Source organism: Galleria mellonella, unplaced genomic scaffold, assembly GCF_026898425.1.
Source record: "Galleria mellonella isolate WM207_F2 unplaced genomic scaffold, CSIRO_AGI_GalMel_v1 utg38, whole genome shotgun sequence".
In the NCBI taxonomy this organism is placed as follows: domain Eukaryota; kingdom Metazoa; phylum Arthropoda; class Insecta; order Lepidoptera; family Pyralidae; genus Galleria; species Galleria mellonella.
This window is the reverse complement of record NW_026442090.1, coordinates 3,825,000-3,851,493: the sequence shown is the minus strand read 5'-3', so window position 1 is coordinate 3,851,493 and position 26,494 is coordinate 3,825,000. Positions and strand designations below refer to the sequence as shown.

General features: G+C 31.7%; 1 protein-coding gene across 3 annotated transcripts in view; it reads right to left on the bottom strand.

Annotated features, from left to right (window-relative positions):
- Positions 1–26,494, bottom strand: part of LOC113522653 (serine/threonine-protein phosphatase 2A regulatory subunit B'' subunit delta-like) — a 175,953-nt gene that overhangs the window by 5,442 nt on the left and 144,017 nt on the right. The window contains exons 3-11 of one of the 3 annotated variants that reach the window (XM_052897635.1): positions 11,144–11,280; positions 9,213–9,390; positions 7,466–7,608; positions 6,390–6,490; positions 5,832–6,000; positions 4,173–4,299; positions 3,133–3,297; positions 1,833–1,915; positions 755–782 (exon numbers count right to left, since the gene is read on the bottom strand). In XM_052897635.1, the coding sequence (XP_052753595.1) occupies positions 755–782; positions 1,833–1,915; positions 3,133–3,297; positions 4,173–4,299; positions 5,832–6,000; positions 6,390–6,490; positions 7,466–7,608; positions 9,213–9,390; positions 11,144–11,280 (1,131 nt within the window). Of the gene's footprint in view, positions 1–754; positions 783–1,613; positions 1,737–1,832; positions 1,916–3,132; positions 3,298–4,172; positions 4,300–5,831; positions 6,001–6,389; positions 6,491–7,465; positions 7,609–9,212; positions 9,391–11,143; positions 11,281–26,494 lie in introns of all 3 variants that reach the window. The other 2 variants (XM_052897634.1, XM_026908414.3) reach the window with 2 other exon arrangements.

Below are 26,494 nucleotides of genomic sequence, written 5' to 3'. Positions count from 1 at the left end.
ACACGCGTCATGAATTACACAAACATTTCAGTGCAAGATGTCCACACGACTATAAGTCTGTTTTGTTAGACTGTATTTGAAATGCATATTAACTTGTAATCCATAGTGCAATTTGGAATGTATCATTACTACATGAATATCTTTGAAATAGTTTGATAGATAGAGCGTAGCTTTGTTTGGGGTAGATCTGCAGTAGGTATATATGAGAGGGATGGATCAGTAATGGAAGCAAATGAAGATTTCATAATTTGCTGATTCAATTATTATAATTTTGATAATATAAAATAACATACAAGCTACAGTTATTAATTAAATCTTAGACTGAAAAGTTTATCCTTTATTTAACCGAATATTATTTAATTTCTCAAAAAATCAAATAGTTTATTAAACCATTGGATATAGCTTAATACTTTCTACCGTTACTAAAAATGATAGTACCTAGTTTTCAGTCTTTTTGCCACTGATAATCAACCCATTTACAGTTCCTGATCCAAAAACTTTGCCTGCATATTTACGGAGACAAATTGTACTATTATAGCTGGCATGCAATTCAAATATAATAACAGTCTACGCAGACTCTAAGCGAGAAGTCGATAAAGAGCAAATGCAAGTTTCGTTCACATGTCATGAGATCACCATGTCATACAAGCTCAGTTCTCAAGCAGTTTCGATCAAAATGTACAACTCTCGAAATATTGTCAGTGCAGCAAAATGACACAAATACATACACTGCAATTCACCAACACATTCTTACCCTAGCATAGCCAGTTCTGTCTTCCTCCCTGATGAAAGAAATTTTAATATATAATGAACAAAAAAATATAATATTAAAAATATATTATGGTCCTGGTAAGTAAATATAAATATATATAAGGATTAATGTTTAAATACATACGTGTGTGACTCTAAACAGAGGACTAGAGAGAGGGGACGAAATGTAAATAATAATAATTTTATCAGTAAATCTGTTTAAATTACAATTATTAATATTGTTTAATAATTAATTATTTAATACTTATATAATTTCAATTATTATTAGAAAAATACACATGTACTTACATATAGAAAAAAGAAATAGTAACTAAACTATACAGGCTGAAATCGGATTTATTAGCTAGCGTCCTTTTAAGGGAATATTCTATTAATGGAATACTTTTTCTAAAGGAACGTGACTCGAAAAACTAAAAAAGTTTGAGTGTCAAGTTAGTATGGAGGGTTTAATAGTTTTTGTCGTTTTTTGAAATATGTTCCTTTTGAATACTTAGAAAAAATATTTAGTTTCACTAGTAAGTTGCTAATGCTTTCGATTTCATCCTATAGTGTGTTCTATTGAGCGAGTATTAAGTCAACGAGAAAAAAAGATCAACATTCATTGTTTCCAAATTATTATATATTCTTCAGGTTATTTATTATCTAGAAGTGATTGCATTCAGAACATATTGTACACAGTGAAGTTTAATTATAAATGTTAATCCTAAAGGGGACTTGAGAGCAGAGTTAAATCTGCCAAGATCATTGAGTGCAATGGACGATGCGGCAAAATGCTCGATGTATGCTAACTCTAGTGCTGGATTACGGGGTCCGATGCATTCAATTCATTCTACTATAATTACCAAACTTATTGAACAATTTATTTGTATAATTTGTATCCGTTGAGTCCGTTACTGCGACACAGTTCATAAAATCGGCCCATACACTTCTTTCTCTCTGACTCTCTCATTATTTTATACAATTGCCTGTTTGTAGAAAACAAAAATGTTAATGTGTAATAAATATAATAAATCTGATGATAGTTTAAGTGGATGTGGATAGAATAATGAATGTCAACTTACATTTGGTCCTGTGCGTCGCTGCCGCCCTCCTCGGCGACGAGCAGTTCATATTCCTCGGCTGCGAACCTATCCCATTCGGACATCTGTAAATAGGGGGGAAAGGGATTGTTAGTAATGGGCTCTAACTGCTCCATTGCTAGTAATATACCCTATCAGGTCGACCTCCACGTAGTTCCCCTGGAAACCATCGTGGTTAATTCTAGCGCAATTCATCACGATGGGCTAACTGACCTGCTTTCATCGTCATCTATCATCCCTCACTGGTGCTCCGCCAGTGTATACTGTTAGCGCAGGCGGGGTTACCATTCCATTATCATCCATTAAAAAAAAAGACATCTGTAAATATGAATATAATTAGGTATAATATTATTATTTATTTATCTATTATAAATATTATATTATGCAAGTAGTTTGATATATAATTCGAGGTAATATTTACTATATTACCTCGACTTATATCTTAAGCTCGTATTTAGCGGACATCAAATCGATACCTACTCTGTGAGAATTTGCAACTCTACTGTGAGGGCTTTTTATCACTTTGGATTTTAATATACATATCGAAATGTGAGTCAATAGTCAACTAATGTTTGTAACTCTGGATATGAAGGTTGCTTCGATTAAAAATTAACATTAACATGAAAAAAATAATGTTCTAATCATATTTAGCGAGTTAATCACGTAACATACCGACAATATATAAAAATAAAAATACAGACAAATTGAGAATATCGTATTTTTGGAATTCGCTGGAGACTTCCAAGGCCGCCTTGGCTTTTAAATGTACCTTTAAAGTACAAGGTTGGTCAGAATCATATTTCAGTGATCTTAATATGAAGTTGAAGAATTAAGAGATTTGTTTTTGAGATCCCAAGACCGAAATCAAATGTTGTCCAACTGAGCTGTTACCACAGTGGAATTTGCATTAAAGTACACCATACCATACCATATTACCCATTAACAGTCAATTACTGAACATAGGCCTCCCCCATAAGATTTCACTAGTAGTTGCCACGCTTGGCTGGCGGGTTGGTAACAGCTTTGATGATGTTTTAATAGGGACGTCGCTGCTCATCGCTCGACTATTAAGTTTCCTTAGTCGCCTTTTATCACACCCTATCTATAGCCTATAGGTGAAAGGAAGTGTTGCCCATTTTATACCGGAATTACACGACATCAAAGCATGAAATTTTACAATATTTAAAAGTTTAGGCTGAGATTCGCTCTTGGGCTGGAATCAAGTGTTATTCTTCTGAACTATAACCGCAGTGCAAGTTGCAAATATTAATGTTCTACTGACCTCGCAGTCGGAGTCCCGCTGGGTGGCGAACGGGTCGCGCTGCTCGTGGTCGAGGTACTTCTCCAGGTTGAAGAATGTGTCGAAGAAGATCGGCGTGAGCTTGCACTTCTTCAGGTCTGACAGTGTAATCTTGCCATCCACCGCCGGGTGCACCATGTCGAGCATCTGTAATTACAAAGTTATAGCTTATACTAGCTTTTACATGTGACTTCGTCCTCGTGACAGATATTATTATGTTTTTTTAATTGAGATAAATAGTGATCTATGTCAATCATACACGGGATTTTAAATGTACAAGGACCGTACCGTAAATACACAGAATATGAACAGAAATTTTGTATTACTGTGGCACACGCATGAATAAAAAAAAATGTTACTAATTTTATGCAATCTGATTTTATTTTTGATTTTTTTTTTATTTTTTGTAAATGTATCTTTTTTTATCTTTTTTCACTTTGCATTTGTGTCTTTTGCTGTTTGTGTGCTGTAAGTAATGCAAATAAATTATCTATCTATCTATCAAAATTAGTAAAGAGTAACTATTTAGTTTCATGTAGGTTCTTCTTAACAGATAACAACATAAACCCAGCAGTAGAATTATAAAGGTAACTATAAAAAAAAGCTTGTAAATAGGACTATTTTAATAAAAATGATTTCTATTCTATTCTATCCTATTAATTGTTTATCTTAAATTTTATTTTATACAGTCCAGAATTTTTTTTTTATTTATTATTTTTAATTTCCATTATTGGCACACTTACTTATTCAACAATTGCATGCGTTACGTTTTCCATGAGTTTTCCCTTGGCAGTGAAAAGATTTTTTGTCAGCAATATAACCGTCTTGTTTTATACATACTTATTGTACATATTGTACATATATGTGTATTTATTAACATTATTGCTTATGTTCTTATATTCTCTATGTTATATAATACAAATGTAAGTATATACATTTATTCATTCAAAGCTGCGTGTTATAGTCAATATAGCTTAATAATTATTTTATAATATAGCTTCGGTATAAGACCCAAAACGTACCTGACACAAGCAATCGTTGAAGGGCAGCGTCTCGATGCCGATCGCCTCCATCCTCTGCATCTGTTCCTCGTAGAAGTACTCCAGCTCGTACATCGAGATGTACCCATCGCCGTCCACGTCCATGCACCTGGAACACAATCGATGCTTTACTGATTATTCTTAGCTTTTATTTAAGACTAGCTTTAATCCGCAGCTTTGTTTGAGTGAATCAGTACATAAAGTATCCTATTTTTCATAGTTCAGTAGTTCTTGCGTGAAAGAGTAACAAACATGCATTCATCGTTTCATCCATCCATTCATCGTTACAAACTTTCGTATTTATAATATTAATTGGATTTGGCTAGTTAAATATAAAAAAAAAAATGTTTAAATACCATATAATAATGTAAATATACTTTTGTACAAGTTTATACAAATATACATACTAAACTAAAAACTCCATAATCACAACGCCGCCGTATTTCCAATTGTATGGCATTTCCGTAATGGTATTTTACATAATTACGAAATTAATATAAAATTGTGTGGCCTCTACACATAATTTTAACATAATAATTATTATAGTTTTTATTCCAAATGGTACCATAATTAATAAGAAAATTTCCGCATTTGTCATTAACGTATAAATAAGGAATTTATAAGTACCTACATTTATTAAAGTGACTAGCTAAGTCACATTTACAATCAATTTATACATAAATATTTATCTATTCGGAATTATATTATTAAAAAATTGCTAATTGCCAGTATTATAGTTAAAACAATTCACAATTGAACTAAGTAGATATTAAAATTCAAGATTGTTTAGGACTAAAGGACCATAATATTACTAATGTAAATATGTATATAAATAAATATGTAGTCAAGCATTTCAGGTTCTAAATTTAAATACATAAGGCTAAAAATAAACTGAATAACTTTCGTACTGAAACTATGCCGTGACAGAATTGTACAAAGTTTGTAGTGGTTTCATGCATGTCGCGCCAAGTTTTGAGACAGCCGTAGCCGCGCTCGACGTTAAGTTATGATTAATGTTATTTCAGAACACACGACTACTTAAAATTGTATCGTTATATAGTTCTAAGGCAATTACAGCAATTCCCTTACTTAGAAGTAGTGAACATCTAGTGTACAGGGTTGAAATCGTTAGCATCTTTCAAGGCAGTGTCATCAAAGTAGAGTGCCCAACTATCGTACAAATAAAATACTATAATTTATACCTGTGTAAGCAATAATACTACTTTATGGTAGTATTATTATTGAATTGGTATGAAACGCTCAAAATTTCATGTTATTTTTTAAATTGATTTTATATTTTGTTATATATATATATACTCGTATTTCATTCCGTATATATTAATATTTCTATGTACATATATATACAGCCTATTGATTTTAGTATTTGCCGACCTAAGTACTTACAGTGCGCAATTACTTAATCTGATCGAGGCCTACTTTGTATATAAGAAGGGTATCGAACATTATATAAAACTTTTTAAAAAAACTTAAGAACTAAGGGGGCAGTTTACAGGACCGTTACAGTGTTTTCATATGGAGCTATTCATGTTTATAGGCGACGGTTACACTTTCCATCAGGCAGGCCATCAACTGATTTATTATCACTATCACAGAATCACTAAAATACAGATGTCAACTGACCTGAACCAATATTCAATAGCGGTGGGGTGCGTTTTATCCTCTTCAGCGAGCAGGAACCATACGAACTCTGTGTAGGACATTCTTGGCTCTCCGTCAGGCGTCAGTCGGTTCTGGTTACCGCGCGTCACGCAACCAGATAACACCCGTTCGATCATGCGGCTCGATAGAGCTGAAACGGGAAGGTATATTTATATTATAACTAGCTTTAACCCGTGGCTTTGTCCACATGTCCAAGATATATTGATTTCCTGTGATAAATAATAACCTATTTCCTTTTCCATCCGATAACGTACTTCCGTAAATTTTATGAAAAATGTTTAAACCGTTATGGCGTCAAAATAATTTTTTTACCCACAAACAAACAAACTCACTTTTACATTTATAATATTAAATAATAATAACGATTATTCTACATTTAAATTAAATTTTTTTTAATGTAAGTTGATAGAACGGTACTGTTTTTTAGTTATAGGATTAAGTACCTAATGAATAATATAATGAAGGGCGATCGTTTATGTAAATATATGTTAAATATGTGGTAAGTATATGAAGACTTACCGTGATCGTTGTGCCTGGCTAGGTCGTGCCTGTCTATGAACAAGTCGTGATCCCTGTCCAGTTCCCAGAATTTGCAGTATATGACGTAGAAATGTTCATAACTGAAAAAAAAAACTTATTAATAAGTATTTATAGAGTAGGTCACTTACGAGCTATGTGGAGAGTCGACTGTCAAAGGCGTTTTACAAACTTCTTTTGCTTCACCCACTCCAATAACTTGTTTCATATCGTAGTACGTTATAATAAGTCTATGTTTTCATACATGCACACTAGTTGCACAGACACTATACTCTTTAGCGGTACACGATCTACCTACAATCTAAGGATCTACCATATCCTGACAGCCCATACTAACTAAAGTAGCATTATTTATTTCTTAAAGGCATTTCCTTTCTAATCTAACTAAAAATAATTAAAATAAAGATTTTTTTGTTAATAAAATGCTGATTTGTATCTTCAATTGAATCAAGCGTTCGCTGAACCAGTTGTGGCAATATTGCGGGAAACATTTTATTGCGTAGTTTGAAATTTTAATAAGCCCTCTGAAATTGGCTGTGATTAACAATTTTATATATGGCAATTTTCTATAAAAGTATATTTTTGTTTATTTTTATATCATCATATCAGCTTTTATACCGGAATATTTTTCCATTTTATCTATTTAGCTCCCTGAGGAATTTCATGGTCACTAAACTTGAATTCTATATTTGTATTACAAAACCAAGGTAATAGATGTTAAATTGCAGTTTACCTAGTTGTAATTTACAATAATATGCATAATTGTAATTTCCTAATATACATTAAATCAATGAGAATTATTATATTATCATGATTGTCTCAGACGTTAATTGTCCTTTGCTAAACATAGGTTTCCACTGACTCTATGTAATATATTTCCATTGAGGTCATCGGCCCATCTTGTGGAAATCTGTTTATACTACATTTGCTTATATGGAGTAGTCTCCATAGAATATTTTGCCCTCATTTATCGTCGGTTTACTTTATCGTTTATTTTCTCTTAAATACTTGAACGTTTCTTGTTTCACCAATAGTTTAATTTTCAACGTCAAACTCACCTAAAGTATTGTGTAACTTGATTGATGTCTTCCTCATCTTCAAGCAACTGTATGACTTGAAGTAAATTAGATCTTCTAAGTTCCGCAATCGAAATCCTACCGGACCACGAGCGGTTCACACAGTAAAATATCCTAGCGATCACCTGAAATGTTTGAGATATTTTTTTATAAATAATATATACTATATTTTAATATTAAATTAGGCAAATTATATATTAAAAAAAATAAACAGTTTACTACTTAAAACAATGGATAAGAAGGATTAAATAGCAAAGTATGAAGAGTACTAAGTACAGATATCACAGTGTATTCAGCGATATCTATGGTGACGTATGGTATAGTTAATTTAAAATCTTATCCTGTTGTGACCACGACGGTGCAATCTATGCCGAAACGTCGGTAATAAAAAAACAAATATATATAGGTATTATTTACATGCAAACATTGTTCAACCCGTCAAGTCCCGATAGTGTATTTAAAGACGTATGTCTATAATTGACTGTTACCACTTTCTATCAGGTTGGGCTTCATCCTGTTTTCCATTCTAGGTTGCTACAATCTATGTATGTAGTATAAATAAATAGTCTTATGTAGGCAATATTTGTTTTGTATTTGCTTACAGTAGTAGTAGGTCATTTGGATAACAATACTAACGGTGTGAATAAGTATTTTTCCCGCCCATATTATATAATTACAACGTTTACATTATCTTATAGAAACAATATATTTTTATTTAAACTTAACATACAATAATACACCGTCATAGTAACTATTGAAGGTAATTTACCTTCAATGAGAGAAGAAAAATTTAAATCACGTATCACGGCGTTCATTCACGTTAATCTCCGAAACCACTAAATCGATTTCGACGAAATTATATTATGTATAAAATATATTATGTTATTTTATATTGTTTGTACAGTTCTATCCTAAAACCCTACCATATTCCGGCTACTTCATACAAAAACGTGTTTGTCGCAAGTATAGAAAAAGTAATGGTTGTACATGTGACAATGTGTGCGTGTGTGTAGTTGCGATTAGCGCGGGAAAATACAGTTTAAACGTTGACACGTATTTGAGAGGGGAGTAAGGTCAGATCGCAACGGGCGGAAGGGAGAGAGTCCAAACCAAAAAAAAAAAGCAGAAAAGAAAGGATAGGAATAAATTTAGCGCTTAATAGGTATGAACTATACAAAAAAAGAAACTATGTAAATGTATCCCTTAGCCAAAATATGGCAGATATTAAAAATGTTTCAATAAATATTCTCGAACACTCTCATTCATTCATAGCACTTAATAAACACCAGTGGAATTTCCCATGGGACCAAAATCTGAGCAAGCGATTCTGTTATCGTATTAAAGCTATATCGGCTAAATATGTCTGAGTTAATAAAGCCGTACATCGGGATAAATGTCACGTATTGTTTTAGTTTCGAATAACAATGACAGTTCTCGGAAACTACTTAGTTGTGAAAGATTTTAAATCAAATTGTGCTGGTATTTGAATATTACATTTTCAATTGTTATTATAATTGTTTTTGAGTTCTGTAAATAATTCAGATTATTTCATATTAATAATAAAATTAACATACTTATTAGTTCTAAGACAAAATAAACAGGTAATGGTGATTTTGAGATATTTGTTGAATTCTAAAATACGTATTCGGTTACTCACACGAAATGTAGTAATATATATTAAAAAATATAATGTATTAAACAAAAAAGAAAAAAGAATTGATGAACTCACAGTATGTACGTATCTTGAGTGGAACTCAGTGGCTTCCTTTAAGAAGGAGAGGCCGGGATGTGTATCTACCACGTCTTGAACTAGAGGCACGAAATCTTCTGGAGCCAATGTGTTGCTCTTCCCCCTCGTTAGAATGTACACGAAACGGGACGCCTGATCGTGACATTGGGAGGTCATCCTGAAATGTTATGAACGTTCATTTATTATATTTACATAATAATGAGCAAAAACATTAGCAATTAGTTTGTCTACTAACTAGGTTGCTTACCATAATCATAGACTGTTGTTTTAGGGGTCTAAATAAAGCCATTTACAAAATATAATATGGAAGATATACAGCCATAATATAGGGGGAGGGGAAGGGATTATTAGTTATGCGGAAATTATGCGGACCAGTTCCATTGTTAGCGATAAACCCTGGTTGGCCTTTACGTGGTCTCCCCTGGATGAATGATCCCTTGAAATACTATGCTGAATTCCAGGTGTATTCATCACGCTGGGCTGACTGACCTGCTTTTTCATTCTCACTTATCATTCCTCATTGGTGCCCTGTCAGAATATACCGTTAGCTCAGGCAGAGTTACCATTCCATTATCATACATTAAAAAAATATAGGAATAATCCTATATGTTTTTTATATTATAGGATTTTTATATAATATAGGATTATAGGAATAATATTTTTTACAAAACTTATTTTGTTCGAAGTGACTATAAAGCTACTTGTTTTGTATGAAGTTTATGTAACCAATTTAAAAAATTTCACTATAAAGTAGCTAATCTTCTAATAGTCTTTTATTGTATCCATTAATACCGATATTTAAATGTGCTTAAATAGTTGTACAACATTATGAATATTAATTTAATTTATTGTGTTAATACTTTAAGATGGTTGTATAAATTCTTTATGCTGTCATCGTTAATATAACTCTTTGCTCTGTGGTTTAATTATATCCAGTCAGTGAAGATGTGCATCGCATTGCATGCACCTTTAGTTATTTAATAGTATTTAAGAGTACAATTATATAACAGTTTCATAGTTATCGTATCTCATTACTTAGTAGGCTACGGTAACCACTTACCATCAGGTGGGCCGTATGCTTGTTTGCCACCTCAGTGGTATAAAAAAAAGTCTCTGGGGTCGAATTTATTTGTGGATGGAGATTCCTAGTGTAAATTACTCTTAAAGTCTAATATTTTATGAAACTTTCAGTCATAAGTAATATTATATTATACATGTTAGTAATGTCGACTGTTTTATATGAATATTATAAAAGTGGAAGTCACAAAGTGACAAAAACAATAAAATATTTTTTGTAAATTTATGTATTTATTTTATATAGCCGTCATGTTGCATCCCAGTTATGAAATTTGTTATAAATACCTAAATATAGTAATATTTAAGATGTAGAAAGGCTATTAGACTACTTTTATCCCTGTCATTGAATATATCCCAGTCTCGGAAAAAGTCTCCAGTAAATGCTGGTATAATTCTCTATTTAGCGATAACGACACCCTAAGCGGCACCCCTTATATAGCTTAAGACTATGTAGATAGGTAGAGTGCTTTTACAACACTGAAAAATGACGCGCTTTATATTTTAAAGTAGTAAAACTAAAAAATTAAATTACTTCTAGATGGCATACTGGATAAAACATACAATATAGTCTTTAAATGAGAAAACCTTAATGCTTAGATGGATAGAAAAAATCAAATATTATATATATATATATATTGAACAAAATATATATTTTATTCAAATATTGCAAATGACTTTAGGGGAAGAGGCAGTGAAACGTTTACTTCCTGAGCAATAAGGTGTTATGCCACCTTGCCAAATAATTTTAGTGCCATACAGCTGATTGTCGAAAGAAATACGTACTAACGTTTTCTCTCTCAAGGGAAAAATAAAGTACAGTATCAAATACTTACTCTCTCCAAAAGTCAATGAATTTGTGGCCATCCACAGGCGCGTGGAGACTCTGTTGTGTGGCCAGAAACAGAGGCATCTTCCAGTAGAGAGGGCATTCACACGCCTTTACTATATGCTTGAAACTTTCACGAGGTACCTGTAAACAAACAATATTTTAATGAATAATAAAATCGAATTCAATTTTCCGATTTAAAATAAAATTATCAAAATCGATTTAGAAGTAACGAAACATACAAATAGATACGATCGAATTGATTATAGTCACCTTCATTTTTTTTTTAAATAAACATATCTTTATAAAACGAAAGATAAATATGATAATTATTCTAAGTGTCTATATGTATTACAGCATACTTATGTAAGACCGGAATTTATTGTATTTATTCTAAATAATTTGGAGGATTTTAATAATTCATTTAACCAAAAACTACTAAAAATCTATAAAAAATATTTATTTATTTGATTATACGATAATGATAGTAATTAGGGGAAAGCCCCATTACTAGGATTGTTAGTAGTGGGGTCTATCAGTTCGACCTCCATGCGATTCCCCCTGGTCATAAATCATTTTGGATATTTTTTTTTTGTATTTGTCACTATGCGCTAACTGATCTGCTTTCATCCTCACCTATCTCATCACTCACTGGTGCTCCGCACGCATACAGAGCTACAATTCCATTTTAATCCTTAAAAAAAGATTTTAATGACTAACTAAGTTGTAAATAAAAGATTAAATAATATAACGAAACCTGAAAGACCAAATGATATGTTCAGTATATGCTTATCCGTAATATGGCCTGGAAAAATGTCGGTCAATCAGCCGCCGTTGCCGTCCAAACTGGTCGTATCCGCTAATAAATCATTTAAGCTTAGTTTGGTTTGTACCTACGTATTATTCGGCTATTGTGCGACATTAGATCCATTTGAAATACGTAGAACTGTGCCCCTATAGGTACTCTGTGTTGTAACATGGTGTTGTTATTATGGTAGTATTTACTCTAAAAGAATTGTGTAGAATGATATGTAATACTTATAAAAAAAAAGAAGTTTTATGAATAAAATCAAATGTATTTTGTTGAATCTGAAAATGGTTTTATAAATACTTTTTTACGGTTTTAATGACTTATCTAACTATAACACATGGTGTGTTGACAAAGTAAATTCATTTTTATGTACATATGTTGTTTCGGCTATCTATCCATTTGTCCGTAGTAGTATCATAACATTGCTATAAATCAAAATGCAGTTTAGTGATCTTTACAAGATGTATAAAATTTCATGAGAGACTCATCTAGTACTACATAGGATAGGACCTATAACATAACACCAATAATTATTGTGGAAATCTTCTATACTCAATCCAAACTGTTATTTTTGTATTTATTGCCTCTTTCACAACATATTATGATATTCAAAAATACATCGAAGACTATTATCCAATGTCTGGCATCAGACTGGCCATTAGGTAATTTGCTTGCGCGTTTCCCATCATAATGATATTATGTATAAAAATAACAAAAATAATAATAATATTGACAGAGAATTCACTGGAAACAAAAAGGTAACAGTAGGTTTTCAAATAAAGATATAAAAGTTTATAGAATCTTCAAGAGAAACGATTAGTAAAAATATTTATCGAACGAGCTGGTATTGAAATTTTTCGTTTCATATTCTTTCAAAATGATTTTTACTTGTTTTGTACTTCGGAATACTACGCTCTTATTTGAATAATAGCAGTTATAAAACGTTTTACTGAACAAATACAATTAGAATAAACGGTATGTCATTTTACATAAAATACGCTGTATTGCAACACTTGTGTGCGGCATTGCTTTTATAATTCAATTCTAATCTACCCACGCGTTATAAGGTGGAAACAAAGATTAAATATTTCTCATATTGGTACTCGTACGTGTTCGGGCACGCACGATGCTAATTCCACTGATGTTTTAATAGGTTTATAGCGTGTTCACTGTGTAATTTACAGTGCAGTTTTAATAGGGCCATCCCAAATATAATATAGCTCATATTTTAATATGCCTTAGTACCTACTTAACGAAACGCAAAATAAAATTATTGTTAGTTTTTATAAACAAGTGTTTATTTATAAAATTGAACTAAACAGCAAAAAATTCAAACCAGCATGGGTGTATAATATGTAGTTTAGGAATGGTTATCTGTAGTCTTCATTATCAGATCAGCTTTTTGTATTGTCACCAAACTTATATATTTTCAACTCAATCGAATGCCAGTAAGCAATCGACGAATACATTGCTTGGATGGAAAGACTTTTAAATCAAGTTTAAAAATGAAAGCTAGTGAAAAAAAATATTTTTATCAACATTATTTCGGCAGCAAATTAATGAGACTGTAATCTGCGTCTTAGAAGGTTTAAAAAACTTCAGACTTACTCAAATAAGTCTTATACTGTCGAGTCATCATGAGATCTATTTATTTAGTAAAATGTATAAACCAATTTAAAGAAATGTCATCTTCAGCAATTCATTTTAAAATATTTCATTTATATTTGTAGTAAATATTATCTAAAATAAGTGTCTACGACATTGATTAGAACCTGTGAGACTTTCAAGACAAGACAGACTCGGCTCCGAGAATTTTACAGCTAGATTTCTAAGAAATTTACTGTTGTTCTTCTAATAATGTAAGTGATACTGATTATATGCTGTTTTGTCTAAAGCAGATATCTATAATGATGAAGTCGAGCCACCCAGTTATTGCTGATTCAAGTGCCACTTGGTAGGTAGTAGGTACCTACCTCATTCCTGTGGCAACCGATGGAAACAAATCGGTATACTGTAATTTTATAAATGAAATATTTCATAATGATCAAGTAAATGACAGTGTACATAAACATAATAAACAAATATACACATAATGTTTATTATATATTATATGATTACAATAGAATTATTTATTGTTGGAGATTTTATTATCTGAGGTTTTCCTTTCCAGATTTATCTGGAGTAAACATTTCAATTTATTTGCTGGACAGTTTATTTAATGGACATGTTTTTTTGATAATGGTACGGTAATCCCGTTTGCAAGGACGGTATACGTTAGGAGAAGTATGTCCTTTTCTATCCTAAATACTACACCTTAAGAACAAATCAGAATACTCCAAACAAACATTTTACTTTTGGTATGTGAGCGTTTCTTTAAAACAATATAGGCGATGTTCCGTAAAATAGTTCAATTTAGTAACTAAATATATACCTATAACTTGTTAATTACAACTAAAAACCAACCAAGGAAGTTACCATTTTAAATATTTTACATTACGCTTTACATGCAATATGATCACAACCCGAGTGTCAACCCTAGATAGGCACGTTATTTTGAATAAGAACATTATGACCATATAATCATCTGTGATGAGCGCCGGTGCAGTACGGAGTCACCGTGGTCACGCCCGCCCTGGCCATCGGCCCCACTTCCGCTATAAAGGAATATGGGCCGAGACAACCCGGCGCACGTGTCATAATAGAGCCGGTTGTTACGGGCTAATCCTTAAACAGACACGATTCTATTAGAGTGGGTAAGTAGCAATTTAAACCGCTGGCATAAATATTGCATCGTGTCTTACAGATCGTTGTATCTAAATCGCGCGTTTCGATACTATGACTTTTTAGCAATTTGCTATTTTTGTTATAGCGATATAGTATAAATATATAGTCACTTTGTAGAACTCTTTAAAAGTGATGTCATTGCCGTGATTTAAGTTAATATGAGAAATGAAGCATTTGGACAAAATTCAGTATTTCAAATCGTCGTTTGTCGGTGATAAAGTGGTAAAGGTGTTATGTCGAAGCAAAATAAATAATAACATTGTTAAAAATACATAGTTGAAAAATCTTACTAATATAATAAAATTGTAACTAGACGATTTCTGTACATAAAAGATATTAAAAAAAAATGGTATAAAGGGTCTTAATGAGATCGATAGAAGCCAAAAATAGTTTTTAGACATTTAGTCTATCTGACTCTCTGTATGGTTGTTCTGGCATAACGCAAAAACTGCTGGATGAAATTGGATCCAGTTTTCATAGTTTTCCTGAATGTCTAATTTGAAAACTAGTGTATGTTTTATCTTGATACGCTATCTAAAATGGTTTATTTTATTGATTTTTCTATTTTTAAAATCCATCACACGTACGAAATAGCAAGCTTAAGTTAGTATGAAATAAATGGTATAAGTAGATAAGTATGTAACAACTTAATCTTATATAGGTATAATAGTTAATAAGATTTAAAATTTTTATGTTATACAATTTAATTTATGACTCCTATCGACTATTACTTCCTTTATGGAAATAAAGTTTAGCATCAAGTAACACTGTATCTATACATCGTCTGAATTGGACACGTAAATACGTGATTATACTTACACAAAACAAATAAATATCTGGAGTGATAGACGTCGTTGTACGTGTAAATATAATTTTAGGTGTTCCAATAAGTGCAGAAGTATTAAAACAATGGTTTCTTAGGTACCTAATACTTGAAACAATCGCACGACTTTTTTTGCACTATAATAATGTATATATAATAATAATAATTTCGTAGTGTTCAAGATAGGATACAAGATAGAATAAATGTTTTATGAGAAACTAGGTCACGAATAAAAGTTAATAAAGTTATCATTTAATCATTCAATATCTGAGAGCACAATTTAATTGAATTACGCCTATACCCGAGCCAAATCAGAAAAGATCCTTTTTTGAGTCAGCTCGGGTCGAGTTTCAGGGACTGGAAATTGAACCGGTATCATTTACACAAAGCAATTTACACTTTACCACGGCATTTGTCAAAGTAACAATTAAAACAAACTGTATGAAGCGACTTGTACACAGTACAGAAAAAAAAAAATAGGAAAATAAAATTCAATACATAGAAAAAAAAATCGCGTAGAAAATCCTAGTGCGATTCTGTAAGTAAGACTTCCCCGAGAAAAGTATACCTTAATCTATGGTTGAAATAGAGAATACTTTTTGTAATTAATATTATATACGATTATACTTTTTATATTTTGGTAAAAAAAATTAAATAAAGTATACTACATACTTACAAATCAGTCACTAAACAGATTCTCGAGGGCGTTTTATATAAGATTTTTCATAATAGAAATGTTTATTTATGAAGGTACATAATTAGAATTTAAATGCACATCTTTTAATATACACTATTTACATAATTTCCTTCTAACAATATGTATTAAGTAAATTAATATTACGTCGTATTCAAATTATACGGGCGAAAGTTATAATGTGTTTCTTGATTTCACAATCTTCTAAGGCCATTTTTGTAAAGCGTTACCAATATGGATTCTTATGTGTAGCTCGATACCTAGTAATGGATAAACGAAGTGATGTAAACAAACATTTTCCTTCGATATTCAAAAGTCTGTTTTTTTCATAATATAGTATGTAATTTGCCAGACTATTTATTATATAGGTTATTATATAATCAACCTTATATTCCAATTACATTTTTTTACAAACTAGCAATTCAATCAATAATTTAGATAATTCACACAATAATATCTAAAAACAATATATATTATAAATAACTGAATAATCCTTACTTATATTATAAACGACAAAAGATGTTTGTTTTTACTTAACGGCTTAACCAATCACTATGAAATTGATATATATGCGATGGAGTAGGATATAGGCTACTTTTTATTCTAGTCATTAAACATATCGCGGTCACGCGGACGAAGTCGCGGGTAAAAGCTAGTAGATAAATATAATGTACAGTTATAACGGTACAATAAAAGTAATCCCTATAGTTGATATTTAGGGAACAGTTATATGAGGTTGAGAAGGCTTTGTTTAATCATCATTTCTAAATGAGACATAATATTTTTACTGGCTGTACTCGTACGTGGTAGATTTTATTTATCATAATAAAACGTGTCCTAAGCATGTGTTAATTCAGAAAATGCTCAGTCTGTGTACTAAATTATATTAAAACCATTCTTATAGTGTGATTGAGAAACAAATATCGCCATCCAAACATTTTCACAACTTTCACATTTATAACATTAATAAAAATAGATTTTTCTGTGATATAACTCGAGTAAGACTGATTGTTTGTGTGTTAACACTGCATCTTACGTTAAATTCTTATTTTCACTTAACACTAAGCTTCCCAACGTGTCCTGTTAGAACCCCATAATTCGTCCTGATCCCAATCCCAGTCTCGAGGTCATCGACCGGCGACAAGTAGGTCACAGCGACTTTACGGGGTTTATTTATAACGTGCGTAGACTGTCGTCTATGTGACAATACACCTCATGGCCTTCCGTCAATACTGTGACGTAGACAGGTGGAAAATTGTGAACAATGATTTGCAAATATGAAATTAATTAATATTCCTTCATCACGAGCGTTTGTAGATATTATACCTACTTGGCAGGTCTTTGTATTCAATAAATGTAAATTAAAATACAACATCTCAGAGTTTGTTACTACCTACGTAGATATAATAATATTTCGCGACAAAAACATTCAACCTCAAAATCACAATGATTATGAGAAAAATATTTAATTTAGAAAATAGACAAATAGAATTTATTAATTACGACTAAACGACTCAGCGGATTTTAATTCGAATTGGTATATAGTTTTAATAAAGAGGGAGTGGATTGCAGCCAGTGTAAAATGTAAAATATAAGATGAAGACTGAAAAAGAATGGATAGAAGATCCAATTTAAATCAAAACAAAACAATAACATGGATACCATTGGAACAGTATAGTTATGTTAAACCATAGGGTCAATGTAACAGGTTGATAACCGCCGTTGGTTCTCAGATATTTTATTTTAAAATTGGAATTATAGTGATTCCAAAAAGCAATACGAAATTCTAGTTATTTTTAATAACAATATATGTTCTTTTGTACATAATTTAATAACAAATGACAGTGTTAATGATGATGAATTGTGACCTATAAGCATGTGCGCATAAACATTCATAAAAATTAGTAAGTAGGTATATTTTCAATCGTGAATAATAAATACTTCTTAAGTTTTTCAACTAAATCTTTTACGTAGAACTTAAGACATAATTGAATTTTACCTATTTTTGATATATATTTGCTATATTATTTTTGCTATTTTTGAGAAAAAAAATTTTTACAACCGATTTCAAAAACGATTTTCTTAAATCGGTTGCATTTTTTTATATGTTTCTTACCTTATAACTCCGTCAGTTCTAAACCGATTTGGATCCCTTTTTTATTTAACCAACTGTAAACCATATCATATATTGCTCTAATCTCAGATTAGAGTGGATTCAATTCCTGCATAATACAAGCATTTTTTATAAGTATCTATATATCCATATTGGTCTTAAAAATATCATTATCATCATATAAGCACCGAGTCATTTATGTCTACCACAGGTATTTTTTAATGGGTGAAGATGGAATGGTAACCCTGCCAGCGTTATTGGTGTAGGCTGGCAGGGTACAAACATAGTATGACAGGTGAGTATGAAGGCAGGTCCGTTAATCCATAGTGAAAAATTGAACAAAAACTAACCACTATGGTTTCTAGGGGGAACCGCGTGGATGTTGACCTGATAGGGCGTACTTTTTTTTTATACAACTTAGAATGGCAAACAAGCTGACGGGCCACCTGATGGAAAGTGGTAACCGTCGCCTATAGACATGAGCGGTATCATGGACATAACAGAGTATACTGTTTCGCCCATAATACCTTCCATTCGTTGCCATTCTTGAGGACTCAGATGTTATTCCTCTGTACCCTGTAAATTCACGCCATATCCCACCCTTCAAACCGAAACACAGCCGTGCAAACACAACTGCTTCCCGGTAGAAACACGAATGGGACAGAGGTACCCAAGCAATCGACTTTTGTATAAAGTCTCCCTTTGGTGTACTGCTAACAATGGGCCTATTAAATCTCATTACTAACGATCCCTTTCCCCTATCCCCTCATGAAAAAGCTAGATGGATAAATAAAATAACAAGTCGCAATTTCTCGCGTAAAGAAATTAGAGATAAGAGAATGCAAAAATTACAATTACAATATACGATCAGGTAAGTCGCGTTTAACATTGATATACATATGGTAATAATCTAAATAAATGCATTACAAGTGTGTAGAATGAACCAAATCTCCTTATTTGTATAAGATCTAGAAATCCGCATTGATTCATCCGGGTTATTGTAATACGAGTATGTTATTAAATTGAATGGCGCGGTAATACATTTTTATATCCACTCGTACTTATGGTAAACTTAAACTTTTTCTTTGTGCTTTATTCCGTAGAATACTTACTTTTTAATTCTGAAACGATTTTTATAATTCTATTAACAATCGATACAGTTTACATTTACCTTCATATTGGAATATTCTCATAGCTATTAATTTTGTATCGATCAATGAAACAATTAAATTAAAAAGATAGTTTTTTTTTGTAAAATGTAATTTGTTGTCTACATACATGAACAATGGGAATTTAATGAACTTACTGTATTGGTTGTATCCAACAATCTCTTTTTTTGTTTACTTTTATACATTCTAAAAGTTAATCTCAAATGAGGCAGTTTCTGTACAATAATACATATTTTAAAACATCATACTGTGTTACCTCGACGTCTTGATGGTTCAATCAATCAGTATGAAGGGCAAACACTATTAAAAAAAAATATATATATAATAGTATCATAATTAATTTTGTCTTGAATTAAAATAGTTGATATTTTTTTGTAAAAGTTAATTTATTGTTCCATATAAATAAATTCGGAAAGTTAATCAGATGTATGTATTTTTGTCTATAGTTGTGATACCTACCAATGTTTACCTATACTGACAATTGTATATAAAGGATGTAATTAAGAATGCACGACATACTCGCAGCTAATCATCGCATCAACATGATATTAAATGGCATGCAGGTCGCAGACTGCAGTATTTTGTTACCGACTCGCTTCGCCGGAGCGCAACAGCCTTTACCACTGCACTCAACCAAATTAACGTTATCGCTAACGCCATCACGTTACGTGAAAAATTGTTTGGAATAACTCATCACTGTATTGTGTCGAAGTCTGCACTGCAGCATAAATGTAATTTAATGCGATGTAATAATTACAGTGGTAGAGAGGTGTGATCTAAATAGCAACTGAGGCAGTAAAAGCGTTTGCTATTCATTGACGATTAGTTCGTGACAGTACAATTCATTACTTACTGATATCATGTAATTAATTTATAATACACTGCTTTATTTAAAGATAATGTCAATAAGGTAACACAGGTATTTTATTTATTGCTAAAAATGGTATGGTAACCCCGCCTGCGCTAACGGGATACGCTAGCGGAGCACCAGTGAAGGGTGATTGATGAGAATGAAAAGAGACCAGTTAGCCCATCATGATGAATTCATCAGGAAATAACCATGATAGTTTCCAGGAGAAACCGCGAGGAGGTCGACCTGGTTGGGTATATTGCTAGCAATGGGATTCTTAGTCTCCATTACTAACAATCCCTTTCCTCCTAACACAGGTATTTAATGTTACTAATAATCCTTATAATTATTTTAATGATGTTTGTATTGGCAAAAAGCTGGCGGCTCACCTGGTAAAATATGCAAACCACCTCTTATAGATATGAACAGCATCAAAGACTTTAATGGAACGGTAACCCTGCCTGCAATATCGGTATGCCCCACGTATAGCGGAGCACCAGTAAGGGATGATAGATGAGAATGAAAAAGCAGGTCAGTTAGCCCTTCGCGAGAGAGGGGGGGGGGGTGGAATTGTAAGTAATAAGGTCTAATTGACTCATTGCTAGTAATACACCCTATTAGGTCGACCTCCACGCGGTTCCCCCTGGAAATCGTCGTATTAATTCTAATGGAATTTGTCATGATGAACTAAGTGACTTGCCTTTCTATTCTCACCTGTCATCCCTCACTGGTGCCCCGTCAGCGTATCCCGATAGCGCAGGCGGAGTTACCATTCCATTATTTTCCATTAAAAAAGCCCTTCGCGGGGAATACGCCTGGAATTCAGCATGATGGGTATCTAGGGGTACTAGTGTAGTAGTATATTATCTGTGCTAGGGGGGACTTCGTGGAGGTTGGCCTGTCAGGAATATTGCTAACAATGGGGCTGGTAGCATTACTCCTCACCCCCTCGAGCACTTTTGTATTATCTTGTAATTCATCATTCTCCTCCTATCCTCCATATCCTGTAATTTCATTGTCATATTCTATCTTTTAAGCTGAAACAGATTTTATTTATTTTTATTTAAGCATAACTGTTTCACGGCAAAAATCCAGGGGGGTCAGCGGTATAAATTGTCTACGTTAACATGGTATGTCCGTTCCAATTTTTATTTCAATATGTGTGACCATATCAAAGATGGTGCTATTATTGTGTTTGTGAGGAAATGTCTTCGGCCCCGACAGAGGAGTATTATACAACTTGGTCGAAACCTTGTAAATATTTTTACTTATACATTTTTAATTTTTTGAGTTTTGGAAGAACTTTGTTTCGATTACATAATCGAAACAATCTAATAGTTACGCAGACAATTTTTGTGCAAAATCTCCCTCTATAATAATACGTATTTTAAAATGTTACACATTATTACCTCGACGTCTTGAAGGGTCAACCAAACAGTATGAAGGGCATAAACCATACACAGCATTTGGCATGGAGAGGGGCATAGGACAAATTTTTACAGCGGTCAATTAATATGACCCGCGGTGGATGCCGCGGCATAGCTAATTATTGCTATAATTCTGTCACCACAATTTATCTTATCAATAAATTGTTTTTACGAAATACGTATTCAATGAATTCAATGTGTTTTTTTAGCATTGACTGAAATGTGTATACTAGGTATAAATAATAGCAGACAAAAATATTTTTGACGGAATTTTATAGAGCGATTTTAGGCGAAACTATCCAGTGTCATTCGACATCTATTTCAATGGCTCTTCTTTTTTAAAATGTATACAAAATAGTAGTATAATGGAGTGCCTCGTTTTACAATTTATATGAAAAATCTATCTAGAGTTTTATTTGTTTAGCATCTGCATTTTTGCAAGGAAGAATTATTTGTTATACTTAGTCAGTATGAAATAAATTACAAAGTTTTCAAGAATATGTCTAATACCAGTCTGGTTCATATTACGGGGAAGGTCATGTTCGCAGAGATTGGCATTATAAGTATTTTGTTATAGTTAAAAAAATAGCTGCACTAGTAATATTTAAAATATCTAAATATTTTATTAGAATTGTAATATACCTATTTATCATTTTATGTCTTTATTCATAACCATCTGTTGCATTCACTTTCAATTTGAATAATATAATACGTTAAATATTTCTTTTTATTATAGAATTTTGTCAAGCTGACAGACTGTATCTTGCGTTTATATAAATTTCACAATTCTATGAAGCTTTTTTACAAATAGATTTGTGACCATAAGTAAGCTCTAATAAGAGCTTACATGAATTTTTATAAGTCGAAAGGTGATGGTGTTTTTTAATGTATATAAAGTAGATTACTTTCATTAAATATTTTTGTAACATCTCAATAAGAAGTTTGGTAGTAGCACAGTTAGTTTTCATGTAAGTAGATCGAAATACTAGTACCATTTACGTCCATCTGTGTCTATGATCAATATCGTTAGAATTCCAATTGAAAGTTAATCAATTAACTTACTATGATTTATAACGAATTCGTACAATAAAGTTTAAACAATTAAAATCAAATTTCGAAGTTTTTTTTTGGCATTTATTATTTAAACTAATATAATTAGTAGTTATTAATGAACAATTTTATAAAAATCATAGATTTAATATAACGTACTACATACTTATAATCTAAGATAAAACCTTTCAGCTGGATTTTTCCGATTCATATATTACCTACACAAACTGTTTTCGAAAAACATTCCATATGCGTCAATCATAACAACATATTTGTGGGAAGACAAATATGTTATCTTTCAAATATCGTTGTTATGCTAAGTGACTGAGCTACTTAAGCTCAAATAGGAAGTGGCCTAGAAAAATAAAGATTATGTAGTAGGTGCATGACTGGTTCATATATGCATTCGAAATAGCAGGATAGGAGCAGTTGAAACCGGATGTTTAGTTCCATATAAACTCAAGAGAATAATGTTCCTACGCGATTGTAATTTTGAAATTAAACCTCTTGCTTGTCAAAAAGTATTAATAATTTAGTGTGATTGATTGATTTTACACTCGGGAGACTTACGTTTTTGAGTTTGCATTAGGATATAGGTACTTACTTTACTTATTGTAAATGCTGATCAACTATAAGTGAAATACAAAATCATTATGTAGTTGTTATTTATTATATGCTATCATTTATGTAGCTATTAAATACAATAGAAAGTTTGTAAAAAATAAAGAGCATTTAGATGTTTTTTGATCATGCTCAAATGGCTGAACGAATTTAAATTAAATTTGGAAACTAATAGAACATATGATCCATTAACACATACGGTAGGTTTTATTCAAATTTACAAGGTGAGGGATACAACCAGTAAAGAAGTCGCTAAGGAGACACAGTATATGTACAGTACAGTCCTTAAGTAATATAATGTTATGCTTTCACGTCTAAACCGCTGAATTGATTATGAGAAATTACTCGTATTGTATAAAGATAGATGGAACTCTGGAAACGGTTATAGGCTTTTCTCAGTCAGTGAACATATCTCGGTCACGCGGACGAAGTCGCGGGTAAAAGCTAGTAATGGTTTAATTGGTCAATTAGTTGACAACCATGAATGAATAATCAGGAAGCCATGGTAATTTTTCAGGAGTACTGTGGTGACCACAGATATGTACTTACAAGATGTATGGTGGTATTTACTGTATTTTTAACAGACTTCATCTATGTTAAGAAGTATAAATGAGCTTGTCTGGGTAAAATCAATTGGGGAATTTTTTTGAAATTTAGCTTGGTCTACACCTATATAGCCTAAATATATTGGTATATACTCTAATTGGACTCCATATATTTGTAGTTTATATTTTTTTTTCTTTTTTTTCTCATTTATTTGGGAAAACTAACAGTTACAAATTAAAGAATAATACATAATATTAATTAAAGAAAACATTGGGTAAATTTGCCATCAACACCGTTTACCACAGTTTCAATTCAAATATACTCGTAATACAAATAGCTGAAGCAAACAAGAAAAGTTAAAAACTACAATGATTCTTTTAGAGATTAGTTTTTTAAAAGTGCTTGGGCGTTCATTTATAATATCAACATCATTAAATAAATAAATATTAAACAGCATAAGGGTTATAACAGCATAATGTTTTAAGTCTTACATCTATTTTGTAAATTTTATCACAAAATAATACCAGTTCTACTGTCAATTAAGTTCTAAACCTTGAATAGCAAGCAAATCGTTATAAATTCAGAGATTGCTGTAATATTCGATCGGTAAACAATTTCCTTATCAATGTTGTTTTCAATGCTTCAAAAATCGTGGGCCATCCCGACCCTCCGGTAACCCACTTTCCTCATAATATTCCAGTGTCATTTTGTGTTGTAATTAAAAAGATATCGCGTAATAAAAAGTATTCGCGGCTTGAATAATTCATATTTCTATCTTCAAACAAATTATTCAAGTGCATCGAATTTTTGCATGTTTTACCCATTTTAATATTTATACCACTTTAAAAGAAAAATTTTAGCCGAATTCAAAAACAAGGAGGTACTTAATTTGGTTATAATATTTTTTTTTATGTTTGTTACCTCATAACTCCGTCAGTTCTAAACCGATTTGGAACATTCGTTTTTTTACCTAAAGGGATAAACTTTCTATAGAAATTTTAGCAAAACCGGTTCAATAGTTTATTTTTTAAATCATAATAACTGGTTTTGTCACAATTGAAGTCGGTTTTTTGTCACAATTTTTCATTATTAAAAAAATTCATATTATATACCTTTTATGTTTGTTATATATTTTATTATTCCTAAAGGGATCGTCAGAGGTACTTGTTGATTGTTGCCGAGATGGTAGTCATAACCCTGAACATACATTTCGCCCAGCATATTAGAATTCGATGTGGTAAGGAGCGAACTTACCAACATAAATTATGTTACTTTGGCTTGCTATCGACATCGACTTTAAATTTGCAAATTTTTTTTTTGCGACTAAATTCTCTTTAATTAAATAATTCTTAAAGTAACATTACATTACCTTTGAATTGCATTATTATTTATATAGTTAAGTATATTTTCGACTGCAGTATAAGCTTCGATTGACCTAAATGTTAGAAAGGGGTCGCGAATGGCCACGGGGGCTTGGCGTTGTGAATAGGCGTCTTTGATGTTTCCGCTACAAGCTTGCTCACATTTTGTTGCTAAATAGAGAAGCCATAGCAGCGATTGATTTAAAACGTAAAGATTTAGTAACTGTTTATTTACTGTTCGGCAGAGTTATTTTTCTAATGGACCTGGCGTAACTCTGTATGCAATGAAAACTTTGTATACGTACATGGTGAAGATTAATGTAATTGTGAAATAGAAATTATTCGTTTATATGTATACTTTTAAAATAGTATTTAGCATGTGAAATTTAATATTTTAGTAAAGGAACAGGGGCTAAAATATACAAAGCATTTTCACCTTCAAGAGATGTATGCATAGTAAGTATGCTTCTTGAATGTATTTTTAGGGTTCCGTACTCCCGAAGGAAAAAACAGAACTCTTATAAGATCACTTCGTTGTTCAAGACCTTTTTTCTTAGGAACGCGTGGAGGTATCAAGTTAAAATTAATGTCATTTACTCAAGTCAGTGAAAAAATCAAGCTTCTAAATCGACGCAATCAAAAGAAACGTTTTTGTTCCATTTATATCGTATATTTTGAAATTTGAAAAGGGAATCAAAACCTATATGGTACTTTCCATTGACCTAGAAACATGAAATTTGGCAAAAAGCTATGTCATGTAGCACAAGTAAAGGAAAAAATCAGAAAACCGTAAATTTGTAGTTATTTCACAAAATAAAAATTTTAACTTAATGATTTTGTATCGAACTCTTGTTGTGCAAATCCGACTCACGCTTAACCGACTTTTTTTTCTAATAACAATATCATAAACTTCAGGCGTTATTTTTCATATTCGTTTAACAGAAGTTATATAAATAGTCTGTCAAAGAATATAAAAATCTGTCTTTATTTATTCGTAATTAATTCGTAACACGATTGAAAATATGTTTTTTTTTTGTTTTTTTTTTATATAGTTTTATCTTTTATATATTTATATAACATTTTAATTATTTCTTTTTATATTGTGTGTT